The sequence below is a fragment of the Polypterus senegalus genome, chromosome 17, assembly GCF_016835505.1.
Source record: "Polypterus senegalus isolate Bchr_013 chromosome 17, ASM1683550v1, whole genome shotgun sequence".
Taxonomy (NCBI): Eukaryota; Metazoa; Chordata; class Cladistia; order Polypteriformes; family Polypteridae; genus Polypterus; species Polypterus senegalus.
This window is the reverse complement of record NC_053170.1, coordinates 98,419,382-98,440,014: the sequence shown is the minus strand read 5'-3', so window position 1 is coordinate 98,440,014 and position 20,633 is coordinate 98,419,382. Positions and strand designations below refer to the sequence as shown.

The 20,633-nt window shown below is 39.0% G+C and overlaps 1 protein-coding gene across 1 annotated transcript in view; it reads left to right on the top strand.

Moving 5' to 3' along the window:
• dnah9 (dynein, axonemal, heavy chain 9) overlaps positions 1–20,633 on the top strand; it is a 262,350-nt gene that overhangs the window by 56,221 nt on the left and 185,496 nt on the right. The window contains exons 27-32 of the mRNA XM_039739325.1: positions 571–731; positions 2,154–2,310; positions 3,316–3,420; positions 7,938–8,095; positions 10,530–10,668; positions 13,167–13,454. Of these exons, the coding sequence (XP_039595259.1) occupies positions 571–731; positions 2,154–2,310; positions 3,316–3,420; positions 7,938–8,095; positions 10,530–10,668; positions 13,167–13,454 (1,008 nt within the window). The remainder of the gene's footprint in view (positions 1–570; positions 732–2,153; positions 2,311–3,315; positions 3,421–7,937; positions 8,096–10,529; positions 10,669–13,166; positions 13,455–20,633) is intronic.

Below are 20,633 nucleotides of genomic sequence, written 5' to 3'. Positions count from 1 at the left end.
ATACTGGGGTCACTTCCTCTCTCTTCCCCTTGTCAACTACCTTTTTGTACTTGTCTGATTGAGCTTTTATGGCAGTAGCTGATAAACTATGTGCTTTTCATTATTTCTTCTGAGTTTTACAACTAATTTTAGTATAACCACCATAGTACTTATTAGTAATATAAAATATACTGAACATACAGATATTTAATGTATATACATTTTTTGGTCAGTTGAAAACCTTTTGATATATTTTATTTTTGGGTTTAGATTCTTTTACTTTATCCTTTGACTCTGTTTATAATATATGATGTAAAATCGTGCTGTCCTGTTCCCATAATTCTAATTCTTGATCAACAGAGGGCACTTAGCTGTAAGTACATGAAGGTATCTTATGAGGGACAAAACCAAGAAACCTCCTGCTGTGATGTGACTATTATGTTCTCTCTCTGTGAGATACAGTATAGTATACAAAAAGGTCCACCAAGATAAAAGCTGATCCTCAAGGTTCTTTTGAGACATGACAGCACACAAAGACCTTTTTAACATTCTTCTCTTTTTATTTTTATTTTTTTCATTTTTTTAAAAAAGGTGGAGAATTCCCAGGCTTTTGTTTGGCTTTCCCAACTGCGACACCGCTGGGATGATGAAAAGAAGCATTGCTTTGCAAACATTTGTGATGCACAATTTCTGTATTCATATGAGTACCTGGGGAACACTCCTCGCTTGGTAATCACGCCCTTGACAGACAGGTCAGTTGTTGACAATGTTTAAAATGTCTCTATTCTTCATAGCTGGGACTGGCAGATGGATTCCGGTAGTGATGCTTGGGGATTTAAAGACTATCGGGATATGTCAGTAAAAGGCAAAAATGAGAACTTCTTTGATTCTTGTTGTTTTTCGCTGGTGCACATTGAACAAGACCAATTGACTGAACTTAAGGCCATCATCTAAAAGATCCATTTTCCTGCCATAGAGTTTAGTGTTTCAAGCAGCATTTGTGCTTTAGAATGTTAAAATTGGATGTGTCAGTAACATGACACCCTTTTAAAGCCAAAATAGATACTTCAGTGGAAAATGTGAAAGATTAATCTTCCAGGTTTTTTATTAGTAGAACAAATATACAACAGCAGTCCATTTACAATCAGTTTTAAACAAATACTAAACATAAACTGACTAAGCTTGTGTTTCAGTTCAGCTACCTTATGAATTGCCCCCCCATAAAGCTTGTGAGATGCCCACACATACTGAATGACCCCTGGATGGTACAATCATTATAACTGCAGCCTTATTGAATCAGCATTCAGGTTTGAGCCTGTGTGGAGTCTGCACATTCTCCTAGTGTCTGTTTGGATTTTCTTCCCACATTTGCAGAAACATACAGATTAGGTAATTAAGACTGTGTGTGTGTGTGTGTGCGTGTGTGTGTGTGGTGCCTGTGAGAGTTCTGCCCTGTCAACTTTCTGTGCACAAGACTTAATACTTTTGTAATAGGCCACATTATTTGCACCTTAATATTTTTTTATTTAAAAAGTTCTAATGAAGTATCATTTTATTTACTGGATTATCTTTGCCTGTGGCTCCTTGCAACTCTAAACCACTATGGCTTTGAGTAAAGGATGGCTGTCATGGAAGCAAGCAGTCAAAGTACTAAATCACATATACCAGTACCCCACGGCTGGCATGTGGTTTGTCCTGTAGGTGCTGCATCAAGCTCTGTAAGACCTCAGATATGTGCCATGTCAAAATATTCATACAACATGATTTAAAATACTAAACACAAAGCCGGTTTTCCACAGACTGTTTGTGGAACAAAATAGCTCATAAAAATGTCACTTCTTATTTATAATTTTTTTTTTTTTGGTTTACAGCAAAACTATTAAATAGCTTTTAAAGTCCTGTTTGGATGAGGGGTGGCTGGAAGGAGGTATATCTCCCCATTCACATTCCTCAGATGACAGTCTGACCTTTAGATATTCACAGGGGGGTTCATTGGTATGTGTAGCAAGATCTGATTTTGACACATTGTGCTCTGTTTTATGCTTCCTGTGCCTCTTGTGTGATCTAACTCTGACCCCTTTTGCCTAGCTAGAGAAATGGCTTCCGCAAACAGAAAGGAACAAGAACAGTGAGTAGAATGTGTCCTTACAGTAATGCTTGTCTTCTGTTGCCAGGTGCTACATTACATTGACCCAGTCTCTCCATTTGACCATGAGTGGTGCTCCAGCGGGGCCAGCTGGAACTGGAAAAACAGAAACTACGAAAGATCTCGGTCGAGCCCTTGGAATTATGGTGTATGTCTTCAACTGCTCTGAACAGATGGATTATAAGGTACACCTGCCCCTTATAGTTGGACGCACAGCAGTACTAAACAGTTCACCATCCCTGTGCCTATCAAACTCATCCCCTTTTATAAGTAAGCATATCCTGAACAAGCAAGAATATACTGTTGAAACACAGTTTATTTTCTACATGGGTGACTAGCACAAGATGTTCAACAGGTAAAAGTCATCTTTTTCCATATTTCAAATAATTAAGGTTTACATACCTAATGGTGAAGTTAGTTTATCGTTACAGTCCAATATTTACATTAATGCTTATTATTTCCCTGTTTTTGAACTTGACAGGGAAATTTTAAAAACTGTCTACAAGGTGTTTTTGCAAGTTTCAGTTCAGCACAGATTAATGTGTGTTGCTGTTCGTACTAAGGTGTATACACATTTATTTCTTTTTAAACACAATAGCACACAATGAATTCAGTTTCTAACACATAAATGCACTACACTGACTTGACTGCTAATGTGATATCATGTGAGCCCTATGTGTACATCTCATGAATTGACTAACTTTCCTTAATGATTGTAGCCTAATTACATCAGCTATCTCAAAGTAAGTAGTCACATGACATTGAATATAGCACCCCCATTAGACTGAATTTATTATGTGGATGCAGATATTTATGAAATCAAATGGAACATCAATACTGACAATTATTTTGGTCCCATGACATGAAAGAAGTAAGGAAATAGCTCCATTATTGGCTCAGAAGAACTTCTTGTTAAAGAGTAAAGCTGAGATGCAGCTCTCAGAAACTGATTTCAACATTTATGTTTTAACCCCATAAAGTTCAAAAACAGAGAATCCTGAAATGGAGTTAAATGAAAAAATAAATTTGCTTCAAGCTTAAGCCCATAATTACAACAAGCTGAGTTAGAAGAAAATCCAGCAGCCACAGGAGAGGAGTTGGGTACCACTGGTTTGATGATCGTGATGGTTAAGTGCATGAATCTTGTAGCACCACATTTATTTATTAATTAATTTATTTATTTTTTACAGTCCTGTGGTAACATATACAAAGGTCTGGCACAAACCGGAGCCTGGGGTTGCTTTGATGAATTTAACAGGATTTCTGTTGAAGTGCTGTCTGTGGTTGCTGTACAGGTAAGTGGATCATTATTAACAATATTCTGTTTTATTATTTCCTCTCCCTGTGAGCAATAAAGTTTCCCATCCTGACATGTGTCTAAACACAAGCCTTGTCAAGCTCATCGGCTAGAGTTCGCATCCACCGGGACTTTCCTGACAGGTTGTATAAGAAGAGGGAGTGACAAGCTGACTCTAGGGGCCACACAAATGTGAGCCTTCTAATGACTTGGTTGTCCTTGTTAGCACTACGTTCACATTACGGAAGTGATTTTTAGTTTAAGCTGCCAAAAAATGTAAATTAGGCATAGAGAGTGATGCTTCCCATTTAGAAATATCACATGAAGCATCATACCTTTTTGTCACTTTTTATAGTAGCAGTGGTTCAATTTGACATTTTATGTTCTGAATCACAAATGGACCAACAAGCCTTGACTTTGAGAGCAAAGTGTTCCCGAGTAGCAGTTCCTTCTCCTGCACAGTTTAATTCTCAGTCGGTGACCTGTGGGTCTGAACACGACAGAACAAATGTGAGTTTATACAAATTGTTTTGGTTCAAAATACAATAGTTTAACATTAGTAAATAAATTGCCATGTCCATATAAGAATCATTATGGGGTGAGAAACCTGGAGTACACTGCTGGTTCTCAGCCACGTTACAAAGTCACTTGTAAAGAGAGTGCGAATGTAGTCAGAGTGCTGTAATTTTTAAAGTATAAACACTGATTTTCATGTTAGTAACTCTGTTACCAACCTATTGACAATTTAAATTAGATTTACTGTTCAGAGTTAAGAAAAAAAAACAACTGTAGTATATAGCGCCATCATATTGTGAACAGCAACCAAAAAGGTATAGTAAATTTTCTTCCATATATTGTTGTCACTGATGCTCTATAAGGCCAAACATTTGTGAACATCTGACCATCACACTTGGGAGTTTGTTGGTCCTTCCATTCCAAAACTATGGGCATTATTATGGATTTGCCACCCAAAGCTTTGTAGCTATAACTGCCTCAACTCTTCTGAAAAGGCTTTCCACAAAATTTAGCAGTGTGTCTATGGGAATTTGTCCCCATTCAACCAACAGAACATTTGTGAGTTCAGTTGCTGATATTGGATGAGAAGATTTGGCTCAAAATTCATCCCAAAGGAGTTCAATAGGGGTAATGTCAGGGCTCTGTGCTGGGCACTCGGGGCCCTTCATGTCTTTATGAACCACAGTGGCACAGACATGCTGAGATAGTAAAGGGTCTTCTGTAAACTGTTTCCTCAAAATGTAAGTGCACAATTGTCTAAAAGCTTTTTCTTTTCTGTAGCATTAACAGTACCCTTCACTGGAACCAATGGGCCTTGCCCCAACCCTGAAAAACAGCCTCAGACCATTATCCCTGCTCCATCAAAGTAGGCATTGTGCAGTCTGGGAGGTAGCCAATGTTTCTTCTCCCCCAGAGTGCAATTGTAGTCTGCTTCTCCACCACAACAGCCAACGTTTGGCATTGCAGTAATCTTAGGGTGGGTACAGCTGCTCAGCCATGGAAACCCATTTCATGAAGCTCCCAACACAGTCTTATCCTAATGCTTTTTCAAGAGCCAGTTTAGAATTCTGTTATAAGTGATACCACAAGAGGGCAAACAATGTTTATGTGCTTTATCATACTGCAGCCCCGCTGTGTGAATTTGCGTGGTCAGCCACTTTGTGGCTAAGCTGTTGTTGCTCCTTGACACTTCCACTTTATAATAATAGCATTTATAGTTGACTAGAGTATTCTTGCAGAGCAGAAATTTCACATAGGATGTCACCTTTGCCACAAATTACTATGACAGTGCCACATTTAAAGTCACTGAACTCTTCAGTATGACGCAATTTTTTTCAATGGAGATTGCATGGCTATGTGCTTGATTTTATACACCTGTTAACAGCATGTGTGACTGAAACATCTGAGCTCAGTAATTTGGAGGGTCTTCACGTACTTTTGGCCATGTAGTGCAGGATAAGTGAAGCATCTTAGTTTTGAACACTGCAGGCACTAAGAAATTATACAGAAACCTGTATAATATATTAGCTTCCATCATGGAAACTATGATAGCGACCTTGTGATCTTTATACAGTGTGTTTTCATAATGAACACAATAACCAGACTGTAAAGGCACAGTACATTCAGTCCCATATTGGAATAAAGGTAGAGCTGTGGTTAAATGATTGGCTCAAATCTGTGCCAAGAACAGAATCTTTAACTTAGATTAACCAGTAAAGAGTCACAATGGCTTGGGATTGTGTTTGCCATAGAATTTTCTTTGAAAGAAAGTGCTAGCACTAACGATTGTTCTGAATCCTGTATGTATGCCATGCACTGTTTTTATTATTTTTATAAACACAAATTACAACGTTTTTCTAAAGTTATATTCATATGTTGTGTCAAGTGCTAATGTCACTTTAAACATTTCAGCTTCTGGTCCATTTTTTGCACTCCAGGTGCTATTTTCTTAACTACTGTCTCTTTTATGAGCAAACTTCTGCATTGTGAGTGGGACATGAATTCATCAGACACCTGTTTTGACAATCAAATTCTTGATCACTGTTCTGCCCAAATTCAAGAAAAATACACCTACTTTTTAGAATTACTGACAATTCTAGGGAAACAATATCAGATTTATTGTTTAAGAATACATTGCATGATAAGAGAGCACTCCCTTGAAAACATTTCATAAGACATGTTAATCCTTTCAGTTCAGCTTGTTTGAATGTCTACCAAAAGCAGAGTGCCAAAATACATGCATCACTCCTGTAAGGCGCAGAGCTGATTGTTAGTATTCATGTTGCGTGCATGTGTGTGTTTGCTGTCATCATAGGAAATCATTTTTCATGAAATGTCTCTTCAAATACATAATGAATATTATGAAGACTATTAAAACTGTAATATTAATATAACTTGTATATATCTTTCTCACATTATTTTCTTAAATGTAAATTCAAAAGTAAAAACATAAACCATTTATATATGCCGTTAATTTTTATTTTCAACTCCAATAAACTCAAGTGCCATTCTGTAGGTATCATACATGAATAAATTAGTGAGTGTCTGTGTCTGTCCTCGGCTTGCTTTATTTATCAAAAGTGGGACAACAATTTTGTAATTAATGAAGAGACAATAATTTCAAACTACTTTCTGGGTGAAGAATAATGTAAAATTGTTAAAGAATGAAAAACACAAAATTTAATTATTTATTCACTGAGTGAAACTGATATTCATTTAGTTTTTTTAATAGATAGAATGGTAAAGTTGGGAGTGTTGTCATAAAGTTGTGCCATAGAAGACAATTATTATCAGAAGGTGCTTTATAATACGGGTAAAAATATCAATTTATAGATCTTTATTTTATGTTGCACCATTCACAGCCTTCCCCAACACAAATGAAAGAAACATGTCAGTCACTTAATCTTTTGCTTTACAAAGCACACAAAAGTATCTGTTATCCAATCTTTATTTTGCATGGCACTTTTCACAAAGAAGACTATCTCAAGGTGTTTTTTATCACAAATAAGAATATCATTTGATCATTTGAACTTCTAAATAGCACCTTTCACAAAGACTGCCATCATGGGATTCTTTACAATACAAACAAGAGAATCATTTTATTGATTGAGTTCTTATGAAGCACATCTCGCAAAGACTATCACTTTATTGGTTTATTTTTTATGTTGAACCTTTCAATGAGAGAGCCATCATAATGTGCTTTTCAAAGCAAACAAGAATATCCGCTTCCCAATCCTTATTTTGTGTAGTATCTTTCACAGCCATCACCACTGCAGAGCAAACATGAATATCACTCAGTAGTTTATGTAGCAGCCATAACAGAAAGCACCTTTAAAAAGCGATTTTGCTAATCAAGCCAGAGCAACAGTCTGTGTCTTTGAGGTGGTGCCATCTGTGAAAGGCACTGCATAAAAGTGCCTGCAGATTATTTTTTTTTTTTCTCCAGCTTAAGTGGAGTGTTTTTAATTTTTTTTCTGTCATCCCTGACCTTCTGGTTTATCATCGGATTCACATTTAGAGACTTTGGGCCATTGCTGTTTAGTATTGGTTGGAGAGGGAGATGGAAAACTACATGTTCTGTCTATGCTAAGTATTACAATTAAAGGAAAATGTGGAGAAAGCACATTGCTTTGTGATTCTTTGATTGATTTAATTTATTTATATTTCCTGACATTTTTCACTCTTTAGAGTGCACTGCTTTATAACTCTCAATTATTTTTTAAAAAGAAAATAAAAATTACAGCAATCTATTCACAAAGCTTTCTATGGGTCATTCTGCACTGGACTATCACAGAAACTCTGACATAACCTTTGTCACTTGTCTTGTTTGCACTTGATTAGTTATGTATTTTTTTTAACTACTTGCTTAAACACTGCTGTCAACAGTTTGAGTTGTGAAGCTATGTTGAAAACCAGCAAATGTTTTCAAAAATGGTCAAGTTATATCTTGTAGTGTCATGTTTATGACAACTTAACAAGTGCATTCATGTTTGCCTTCAGGTGAAGAGTATCCAGGATGCTATTAGGGATAAGAAGAAGAGGTTCAACTTTATGGGGGAAGATATTAATCTTTTTAGATCTGTTGGCATCTTTATCACAATGAACCCTGGGTATGCTGGACGAACTGAGCTGCCAGAAAATCTAAAAGCTCTCTTCAGGTGGGTAATGAAAGTCTGTATTATAGGCTGAAAAACAGCAACAAGAAAATAGCCTTTAGTTACGTTAAGTGATGAGGTAAAACCCTATAGAGAGCGACATCCCCACACTCGCACCTGCTAGTGGTCATTCTGTTCTGTGTACTTCTACATAAATGTAGTTCCTGCTAGGCAGCTCTGTGTGATTTGTTTATTTGTGGCTCTTTAACGACTAGGTCAGGAATGTGAAGGTTCAGTGACTGCAGGTTTTATTGCATTTTTCATTTAAAACAGAATACTCCATTAAACTAAATTCTTAGATTCATAAGACAATTTAATTCAAACTTCTTGTCCCAAAAGGGTTGGTCAGCAGGTTTTTACAGAGAGATCAAGCCAGTATCTTAATAACCGCAGACACTAACTCCGCATACATAAATATTGTACAAAAAAATAAAATTTAGTAGTGAACATAATACTTCTAGTATAACATTAGATCGTTCATATGCATATAAATATTAAGCCAGCATTATGATTTGACCAGTGATTGCTAAGTGAGTGCAGAATTTAAGCCTGTGGATATTTATTAAAGTAAAATTTATTTAGAAGATTAATAGCATTTTGGACTAAAGAGTGTTTGAACCGTCTGCTTTTATCCTTTGAAACTTGAACCTGTAACGTGATGGCAAGAACTGGAATTTTGAATGTGGTGAGTTCTTTCTAAGGGAATGCACTTTATTTTCCCGCAATGTTTGCTTAATAACCACCTTAGCACTACAGTAGACCAGAATGTCACATGGATTGTGAAAACAGAGCTAAAAGCTTTTAGTCTCAGGTGTCATTTGGGCAGCTATATATACTCAGCAAAAAAAGAAACGTCCTCTGACTTTCAACTGTTTTTACTTTCAGTAAACTTAATGTGTAAATATTTGTATGAACACTAAAAGAGTCAACACCATAAGACCTAAACTAAAAATGTTTCACAATGTGTCCCTGAATGAAAGGAGGCTCAAAATCAAAAGTAACAGTCAGTATGTGGTGTGGCCACCAGCTGCTTGAAGTACTGCAGTGCATCTCCTCCTCATGGACTGGACCAGATTTGTCAGTTCTTGCTGTGAGATGTTACCCCACTCTTCCACCAAGGCACCTACAAGTTCCTGGACATTTCTGGGGGGAATGGCCCTAGCCCTCACCCTGTGATCCAACAGGTCCCAGACATGCTCAATTCCTTCGATACACACGAATCCGTCCATCACCCCTGGTGAGACAAAACCGTGACTCATCAGTGAAGAGCACTTTTTGCCACTCCTGTCTGGTCCAGCGAAGGTGGGTTTGTGCCCATAGGCGGCGTTGTTGCTGGTGATGTCTGGTAAGGACCTGCCTTACAACAGGCCTACAAGCCCTCAGTCCAGCCTCTCTGAGCCTATTGCGGACAGTCTGAGCACTGATGGAGGGATTGTGTGTTCCTGGTGTGACTCGGGCAGTTGTTGTGGCCATCCTGTACCTGTCACGCAGGTGTGATATTCGGATGTACTGATCCTGTGCAGGTGTTGTTACACGTGGTCTTCCACTGCGAGGATGATCAGCTGTCCTTCCTGTCTCCCTGTAGCGCTGTCTTAGGCGTCTCACAGTGCGGACATGGCAATTTATTGCCCTAGCCACATCAGCAGTCCTCATGCCTCCCTGCAGCATGCCTAATGCACGTTCACGCAGATGAGCAGGGACCCTGGGCATCTTTCACAGTCGGTAGACAAGTCTCTTTAGTGTCCTGCGTTTTTAGAACTGTGACCTTAAAATGCCTACTTTCTGTAAGCTGTTAAGGTCTTAACGACCATTCCACAGGTGCATGTTAATTAATTGATTATGGTTAATTGAAAATGCATGGAAAACATTGTTTAAACCGTTTACAATGAAGATCTGTAAAGTTATTTGGATTTTTAAAACATTATTGTTGAAATACACAGTCCTGAAAAAGGGATGTTTCTTTTTTTGCTGAGTATAGATGCGTCTTGGCGTAAGCGTTAGACCCCAAGGATTACTCAGGCTATAAGACTGCTAACAATTTTAGTCCAGAGCATTATTTGGGCAACTGTATAGGCGTGTCTTACACAAGTGTCAGACTCAAACGTTACCCGGGCAGCAGTGTAGACGCATCTTCTCCTAGACTCATAATGGTCTCGTAAGAAATGTTTTTCAGCAGCCCAGGTGATGCACGCTGTTGACAGTGATACAAGCAGTGATGTTGAGGAGCCTCTCATCAGCAGTGATGACAAAGTGAATCTGTCTTCAGGAAGTGAAATTGAAACAGGCAGTGAAACCAAAAGTGATTCTGATGAATTCAAAACTGACGCTCATGTTTGGGTTTCTGTTGACCCTGCTCCAGATAAACTTAATTTTAGTTTCAAGGGCAAATGTGCAGTGTAAGATGCTACGTAAAGCTAATTTTTTTTCCTCCCTTTAGGCCTTGTGCCATGGTAGTGCCAGACTTTGAACTCATCTGTGAAATCATGCTGGTGGCTGAAGGATTTATTGAGGCCCGACTTTTGGCCAGAAAATTCATTACCCTCTACCAGTTGTGTAAAGAGCTGCTTTCTAAACAGGTAGGACTCCTTCTTTTTGTCTTGCTTCTTCCACTTAAGTTTTCTTATCAGCACCCCGCTTAATTTGAGTTATGAGCATCACAATTTCAACACCATTATCCCTGATGTCTCTGTCCTCTCGGAAAGTGCTATTTACACTCCATCATTTGTAGAGCACTTCAGATTGCTAATTTTATTTTTGTTGCTCCTTGGCTTTCTTGTTGAGTTTGACTATTTTGTTTCTTTTCTCATTCTTTTTAAATATGAGCATATGACAGCATGATTTACTTTTAATAAAGAAAAAAAAATGCCATGATACACACACATACAAGTAATGGATGAGAGAGAAATTTTAGCCATTCTAAGATCATTTGGTCACTGGTTTTGTTTTCTAATCTCCCTCTCTGAGAGATTTAGAATGACTAGTCCAAGGATAAAGTGCCAGTCCAACAATGAGCAAGGAGAGCAGGTCCTGGAAAAAAATAACTTAATATATTTTTCAGGTGAGAAAACAAACTTAGCTGCCATTCAATTTGAAACGATTTCAGAAAGTCCCAAGAACCGTATGAATGAGTGAATGAGTTAAATTAAAATGCACTGGTTATGTAACTGAGTCTGTTGCAAGTATTACATTCAGGTCACAGTGTCATCAGACAACCGTAGTAACCTACTGGACTGAAGGATTTAACTTAACTGGTCAGGTGTTGTGTGTTTTTTTTTTTTTTTTATCTATAAAAAGGAATGGACATCATGTAGTTGCCACTTCTCTTAAAAGAGAGTGAACGGGTTGCAGGCAAGTAGAAACTGATTATATTAGTGCCATGACATGTATAGCTGTTTATCATGGAGTACTGTTTCAGTAGGTTCACTGAATAGCATCAATGGCCTTCTAGGAACAGCAAATATTTCATTAGCATGGCAGGATAAAATGTGTGTTTTGCTCACCTCTGAAAAGACAGAACATCAGAACATTTGTGATAAGAACAGGCCGTTCATCCAACAAACATGTCCATTCTATTAATCTAGGTTGTCCAAAATAACATAAAGGTCGAATTATAACATTTGTGTGAAATCTGCCCTTGTCTGTCCAACCATGTCCTCATGTTCTTTTTGAATTATTTTACGTAGTGGCTGGGATCCACTTAGAGAATCTATTCCCGGGAATTCGGAAATCTCGTATGTCATTCTCCGGAATCCCGGGCGCCCAGGGATGACACAGTGCACGGGCATCTCACATGTGAACGGTTTTAGAACAACACTTATTTTTAATAAAACTACTGCAATATGTTGACACCAATAAGACTAACCTTATCTACAAGCAGTTCATGCTGTCATATAAGTACATGTATCTAGTTAGTTGTGGTAATAAGAGCGTAGAAAGCACAACGTGTCCAGCGTGCGGTTGTCTAGGCGAGAGTGCACATTCGTGCAGTGTAAGTCAGCCGCTGAGGAAGCATGCTCTGCCTCCACTGAAGTAGGCGGCACAGTCATCAGATACTGATACACTTGTTCTAAACAACGCCCGCGCTTGCTGTTGCTCTGAAATGCCGCCATTTCAGCTTTTACTGGTGCATCCAGTTTCTTGTCATCATTCTGTGATGGCAAGTTTCTTGGCACAGATAATGCGGATGCAATTTCAAGTTGCTGTTCAAAGCTGTTGTCTGACAGACGTCAATGACGTCTGCCCTGTCCTGGCATTCGTGAGCTGCCGAGTGCAGACTCCTCCCAGTCCACTGAGCCGGGAGACTGACTGTGCTGGTCTGTTGTTGACTGAAATTAATGAGCAACACGCTACACCGTGGGCCAAAAAAACGTGCCGCTTAATTATTTTCAACTATAACTGTTATTTCTTGATCAAGTTTTACACTTTTACATGCTATATATGTGAGCTTGGCCATTCCCGGTTTCCTGGGAATTACAGCAGTTTCATTACTAGGAGCCCAGGAATAGATTCCCTAGATCCACTATACTAATTCTTTTCATAATTTTAAACAGTTTGATCATGTCACCTCTTAATCTCCATTTGCTTAAACCGAGAAGATTCAACTCCTTCAGTCTCTCCTCATAGCTCATACCTCTCAGTCCCGGAAAGAGCCTAGTTGCTCTTCTCTGGACTTTCTCTAGCATTGCTGTTTTTTTTTTCTCATAATATAGAGTACTCCAGGTGAGGCCTCACTAGTGCATTTACATAATTTAAGCATGACCTCCCCTTCCTTGTACTCCACACATTGTGATATATAGCCTAACATCATATTAGCCTTCTTGATCACTTCTTACATGCTTACGTGCTCTGATGTCTGAGACCTGATCCCACAGAAACAATGGTAATCGTCTTCTTGGCTAAAGGACTTCCAGTGTAGCTGAGCAGGCTGAAGGTGCATGTGGAATGAAGAATTTAAGGGGTTGCTGATTCTCAATGTAGAGAGGTATCAGACATGACAAATAGTTTTTTAGGCATAGATTGACGTGCAGCATGTTTGGCAATGTGATTAGCTCTTTTTCTACTTGTTTCTCCTTAGGATCATTATGATTGGGGATTGCGAGCCATTAAATCTGTGCTGGTTGTAGCTGGCTCTCTGAAGAGAGGAGACCCAGGAAGGCCTGAAGACCAAGTGCTGATGAGAGCTCTCAGGGACTTCAATATTCCCAAAATTGTGACAGATGACATGCCAGTCTTCATGGGACTGATTGGAGATCTCTTCCCAGCTGTGGAGGTGCCCAGGAAGAGAGATTTAGATTTTGAAAAAGTTGTGAAGAATTCTATTCTTGAGCTCAAACTGCAGGCTGAAGATAACTTTGTACTTAAAGTAAGTAGATTATGTGGAGCTTGATTGACAAGTGGTTACATTCTCCTGTAAATAAGAGAACGAGGCCTTGAACGAAGCAGCTGAGGGAATTACTTGACTCTTATCCCTTATTAAAAGCTTCTCTTCCAGGTTAAACCAGGTTACAGACCACACGAGAATTGAGCTTGTAAGACGGTAAGAGGGCATTGGTGCCAGATGCATTAGAAATCAAATCTGTACACAGTCAATGCTGACAATTTGATGCTTTTGTAATAACAAAAGAATGGCTCACAGAAATTGTATGCATTTAAAAGAGCTGCACAGTGGGGTTTTCAAATAGTGCAAGCTTTATTCAAGACAAGCCCTCCAGTGAATAGGAGTAAATCTGCTAGGCACCTCGGGCACATCCATCTATATTTTTCCTGAAGCCACATTACACAGCATACCGTGGAAGGAAGCCAAGCCCCTTTTGGACAGCATTGGGTGCAAAGCTGGATCCAGTGTTCGATGGGATGCTGGTCCAATGCAAGGCTCATTTACTAACTCATTAACCTTGTATGCATGTCTTTGAGATGTGGGTAAATATCTTGCTTGTGTGCTTGGACAAAAATCGTAAGGACAAGGAGAGCTAGTAGAACATAAACAATGAGCAGGCTAAGATTAAATGTCATCAGTGAAGCATAAGTCGACTTAATTGTCACTTGACTTTTTCCAGTTGGTCTCTATTTTAGCTTTGTTCTTGTCATAGTGAGTGATGTAAGTAAGCAAGAACAGTATTTATGGGCCACACAAGGACCTGTCGCTGCACAAAAACACGTTTAGTGCCTTTTGGGTTTCAGATCTTATTTGAATACTGCTTGGATCTCTGGCCCTTTACTAAGCTTTAGATAGTACACTAGTATATGTGTCTTTCTAAATGGGCATGTATCTTATGTTAAACCATCTACACATGTATGTTTTAAATTCATTCAACAGCATGGTTGATATTTCTTGTCTGTCTGTACAGTACATGTTATTCACCTGAGAGTTTAAACATCACCTTTGGAGCTGCCAAACAGGCAAAACTATACAATACCAGAAATAAACCCATATCTGGAACAATGATGTACACTCAAGGATACTGTAGTCTTTGTTCATCAAAACAAAGCAGATGTGTAGGGGACAAGAATAATTAACAGAAACTGGAAAAAAATCTCTAAATAGATGAATCAACATATTCTTGAGCATACACTATAAATAACTAGAATCACATGGCAGACTGTGGATTGTTGTTGTTTATTTTCACACCATCTTAAGTCACTTTTGTCTAGACATCTTATCCCAACAAAGGGCATAAATGAATCTACTTCATGTGATTCCTAAGTGAATGATAGCCCTTGACACAATCTACAGGTACTTCATGTTGACTGTTGTCAAGATGAAGGAACAAGTCTCAGTTTTGTACAAATTTTGCACAACATTACTCTTATCTATGTGGTTCACATTTTGGTTACTTTTAATATAGTCTATGCATTATCATTGTCATTTTTAAATGTGTGTCAATGTTACAAAAATATTTAATAAATAAAAATGTGATAACAGGCTTTTTGAAGTTACTAAAATATGCAAAATGCTCCAACTTTCAGATCAGTTAACTAAGTCCCAAACGCACCTGAATGTTACTTCTTGTAGAATGTTCCTAACTGATTTCTATTCTTTTCCAAGTTTCCTCTTGCATTACTGACAACAACATGACCCATCAGTATATGGTTTTATTTTGCTTTTTTCTGTTTTGTTTGTATGTGCTGTGAAAAGCATTAGACCTTAAACAAACCTGGGATTTTTTTTTAATATATACATTTTAGTTTTACCCTGTTGGCCTATACTTGTCTTTATTTCTCTAAAATATTATATACTGTATGTTCATAAACAGGCCACTCTTACTACATTATCAGTTTTGCCCATTTAGAATTTGGAGATTGTATCCCATAATAAGTATTTTTAATCATAAAGAACTTTTTATTATTATGACACCCTCCTATTGACACTCTTAATCCAATAAAATGGCAAGGAGCCTAAAGTCTACTAAAATGGCTGCCTTCACAGTTCCATTCTTGAATGATTCTCTGCAGCTTAGCAGTGTTGTGGCCTCCTGCCAAATCTCCAAGGCAGTTGCCCCCCACTGAATGAGTCAACTTGATTCCTGGAAAAGACGTTGCTCATTTTTAGACCGTCTCAACCTCTGATGTGGTCTGCTACTCTCTAGTGCACAGGTTCTCTCCTATTCTGTCTTTAAAAGGAATCTTGTAAGAATTTGTAGCAACATTTTCCATCTTCCTGGTGTTCTTACTACTGTCCTCCTTTTAGTCTGATGATGAGAAGTGACTTCTTTTGTTTATGTTAATGCTGCTTTGGCACTCCAGCCACCATTTTTTTTTTTTAACTCGCACTGTTCCACTCCATCTGAACTAGTGTGGTGCTGAGGTGTCACCCATTGCATGGCTGCACTCGGGTCCTAATCTGGATACTGATTTCGTTTGCTGTGTGGTGGGTGCAATCTGTCTCCTCTCTGTCTACAACAATGAAGGTCTGCTTCGTTCAGGCTGTATCTGCAAAATTCTGGCAGCCAGATGTGCAAGGCACGACCTCAAGATGAGGGCGGTACCTGTCCATTGTAGACATCTTCAGGGTCAGAAATTCTCCCACACACCTTCAAGGGCCTAATCTGGAATTTACAATTTTCCCTGTGCCATTCTGAGTTTCTCTGTTGCTTTTTTTCCCTCCACAATCATAAAAGATCAAGCTGAACAGTGGGAATTTAGCCTCCTGAACTTGTGACTTGTCCTGGGTTATTTCTGCTTAGGCTGAAAATCCCTAGGACAATGAAACAGATTCTGAGTGTAAGTTTGAATAGAATTTTAAACTGAGTATATTTGATTTTGTTGTTATTGGATTGCAGAATAACAAGACGTGCATTTCTGTGTCCAGCTCTGTAAATGTACAGTTATTCTGCCATCTATAGTACATCTCCTCAGCACTACAGATGTTTCTTTTTTATGGGCCATTTCAATGTCCTGGTTGTCTTTACTGGGTACATTAGCCCCTTCTTTCCCCCCAGCTTCCCACTTTCATTAGGGATCTCGCATAACCTCACACACAAGCTCCCCCTATTACTTTTCAAACCACTGCAAAATCTATGTATTCTTTGTTTCTACACATGGTACATTATTAGTTAAGGCTTGGAGCATTTTGAAGGATGGTGTTTTGCAGCAACAGTATAAACCTGTCCTTAACTTCAGAGTAAAGGGTTTTATCTTATGGGTAATGGAGTTCAGAATTATGAGAGATTCAAGCCTCAGGGAAATAAGTTTAATCTTCAGGAGGCCAAAGGCCAAGTAGAAATGATGATGTTTTGTGCGAATCAACGAACAACAGCGAGCATTAAAGCTAGAGTCTAACTTCAGAGGAATTGGCAATAGTACAATAGGTCAACTGGGCCAGTCTCGATGGCACATTAGGCACAATAAATGTCCAGAATTTAAGAAAGCCAATGTAAGTAAAGCATTTGGTTGTTTTCGGATATTTTTTGACATATGACATGATGACAATATTTAGGCTGACCTCTCTGTGACAGTATGCAGAGCAGCAATTTATCAAGTTGATGGGGTTGGTTTGAACTGCACTGGGTCAGCTTATAGCAGGTTGTATTAAACAAATCCATCACACAGATATCACTGTTGGGACATGCGATGTGTGGGTGCAAGTGCTATATAGGTGGACTCCATGCTATGGACATGAATTTTTGAAATTATAGTGGAGTTCTTTATGGGAAATGTGAGCCAAATAGTGTTAAGATTATAAGTTCATGATAAAACTAGATATAGACTTTAGAAATGGAGGGATGAATGATTGAGGCATATCATAGTGTTGCAGACTCATGTTATGCTGTCAGATTCCATCTATCAATTTTCAGAGCCTTAGTTAGCCTCCTTAGCGTTTATTTTTCTCGTTGCATTTTTTTGGCTTGAAAAAATTACATTTTTGTTAAATCTCTTCTATCTACTGTAAAATGTGCAAAACACTAAAAAGTATTAAGTCAGAGAAAGTATAGAAAGTATTATAATGTCACAAATAATAATGTTTAATATGCACAGCACACTGCACGTGTGTAAATGAATTGTCACATTCGGATACTCCGAATCACTTTTGGTTTCACTGACCATTTAAATTTCACTGCCTGAATGCAGATCGACTTTATCACTGCTGATGAGAGGTGTTTCTTATGAGACACCATTATGAGGCTAGGAGAAGACATGTCTACACCTTTTACACAGGTAACGCTCGGGCCTGACACTTACGTAAGACATGCCTATACCATTACCAGAGTGATGCTCACTACGAACACTGTTGGCACTTTTACAGCCCAAGTAGTCTTCTGGTCTTGTGGAAGACGTGTCTATACTGTTGCACAAGTGAAACTCAGGACTAATAACTGCGAAGCTGAGAGAGGGAGCTGAGAGTCACGTGTGCTTTGTGCTGACGTGTGCTTGGCAAATGCAAAAGTCTGTTAAGAGTTGTTGGTTTGTTCTGTGGTGTGAGATTTAAATAAAAAAAAATACATTTTGCTCTTAAAAACCGCTAAGGAACGGTGTGGAAATTTTTAAAGCTTTTTTTCCCTTTAGAAGGGTTTTTTTTGCTTTGTTTTTCGCCCCGCACAAGAGCAAAAATAGCTGGTTATTTGGAAGTGCGCTTGGATAAGTTATTTGTACTTGTATCTGTTCTTGTTATCTATATTTGAATTAGCATCGAGGAGGCAGGGTAGAAAGCAGCAGTAACTGATATCGGCATTTGTAAATATATAACCATGTCGTCGTAGCAGCGATTCCTTAGTTCAAAGGAAAAGAAAAAAAAGGCCGCAGCTGACTTCAAAGCAGTAAAAGGTGGAAGCTCAGTAGTGCACAGGTAAGCGGCCTGCGTTAAGACGCCGATCAGGCACAAGGAGCAGTAGGAGCAAATAAGGTAGTAAAGTTTTATTTATTTGTTTATTTTAGATTAAACAGACCTTGGCGGTCCAGAGGTAGAACAGTTAAGTGGGCGACAGCGTATTGGTTCAATAATACAGGGGAATACAAACGGTGAGAGTGAAGAGCTTATAAGTAAGAGGAGCGCAAAGTTAGGAGAAGAGACCGAGAAAAGTAAACCTCATAGAAAGGCAAATAGCAGGCAGCTTAGAGGGAGAACAGTACAGGAGCTTAAGGGGAAAAGGTGTAAAATATCTGTAGCAGATCTTAGTGTTACCATTTAAGTTAAGGAGCAGCCGAAAGAAGAAGAAATTAAATTTTAAGGAAAAAAAAAAAGTTAAGGCAGCTTAGTAATCCCAAATCAAATTTTAATAATGAGGCCAGTGCAATGCAAGTCCTGTTGGATGTTGGACTTTTTAGATGATGGTTTGGAAGAGCCAGTTGTCTGACCTGTGTTGTAATAGAGAATTGGCGGTCTTGGCCCAGGTGTCCTTTAGAAAGAGAGTTTGCACCCCTAAGGTGGCGCGGGAGTTTCCAGACCAGACAGGTAGGAATAGGTGGGTCACGGTCACAAGGCGTAAGGTAAAGGGTGCACACTGTCCGGGGGCATCAACCCCAGAATTGTAAGTGTCTAACTGTTATGTCCTTGCGGAGCTGGACGGTGACTCGGACAATTCTGAGGTGGTAGGCAGGGTTGAGGAGCCTCAACGGGCCACCTTAAAACCAGTTCCTAAAAAGAGAGAGGTAGTGATAGTTGGGGACTCAATCATTAGGGGGATTGAAGCGCAGGTGTGCTCCAGAGAGAGAGAGAGTCTCGCACGGTGTGTTGCCTTCCGGGAGCACAGGTGGGAGACCTCCCTGGAAGGGTGGATAGGCCCTTGGCCAGAGCGGGGGTGGATCCAGTTGTCATTGTCCACGTTGGAACAAATGACATACATAAGGGTAGTCTGTCAGTTCTGCGATCCAAATTCAAAGAGTTAGGTACCAAGCTGAGGAGCAGAACTGACAAGGTAGTCTTCTCTGAAGTTCTGCCTGTGCCACGCCAGTCCAGGTAAGATTGAGGAGATTAGAAGGCTTAAGCGTGGCTCAAATCTTGGTGCAGGGTAGAAGGTTATAGGTTTCTGGGGCAGTGGGACTCCTTTTGGAACAGATGGGACCTGTTCTCCTGTGACGGGTTACATCTGAACCGGAGGGGCACCAATGTATTGGGGAGGCATATATGTAGGCTAGTCGAGGATTGTTTAAACTAGGGAATTGCGGGGCAGGGAGTTAAGGACAGGCCAGATTTAGATCTATACAAGGAAGTACAAACAATGGTGTAGAAATAAAAATGCATAGTAATGTAAATTCTAAGCAAACACGTAAATGTAGAAGGATTAACACATTAAAATAGCTTGCCTTAATGCTAGAAGTATCAAAAATAAGGTAAGTGAGTTGGAGTTGTATGTAGCAGAGCATAATTATGATATTATAGCAATAACGGAAACCTGGCTAAATAACAAAGATGGGGATGAGTGTAACATAGAGGGATACACATTTTTTAGGAAGGATAGACAGAACAGAAAAGGAGGTGGGGTTGCTGTTTATGCCAAACAGGAATTAAATGTAAGTCATCTTCAGTTGGATGATGAGCCCCATCTTAGTGAGGACATGTGGCTTCGCCTGGAAAATATTAGGGAAAGGTCTTATTTTAGGAGTGTGTTATAGACCACCCAATTCAGACAGTAATTTCAACACACATCTTTTAGTAATATCAAAAGGCAAGTTTACAGGGGATATTATAGTCATGGGGACTTTAATTATCCAAATATTAACTGGGATAACCTTACAGATGGAGGAGCACAAGAGCAGGAGTTTTAGAAGTAATCAGACTGTTTTTAACACAGCATGTTAAAGCACCAACAAGGGGTGAAGCCTGTCTGGATTTAGTATTCTGTAATAATCAGGATAGAATTGAGGGTGTAGAGGTGATTGAACCACTAGGGTCAAGTGACCATAATGTAATACAATTCTCAGTATTTTGTAAGAGTACAGATGCAAAGACTAAAATTGTTAAGTTGAACTTTGGTAGGGCTAATTTTGAGCAGATGCGACAAAGTCTAAGTAGGATAGACTGGGATAAGCTTTTAAATGTGGAGACAGTCGAGGAGCAGTGGAACAGGTTTAAAAATGTTTTACATGTAATGCAGGACAGATACAT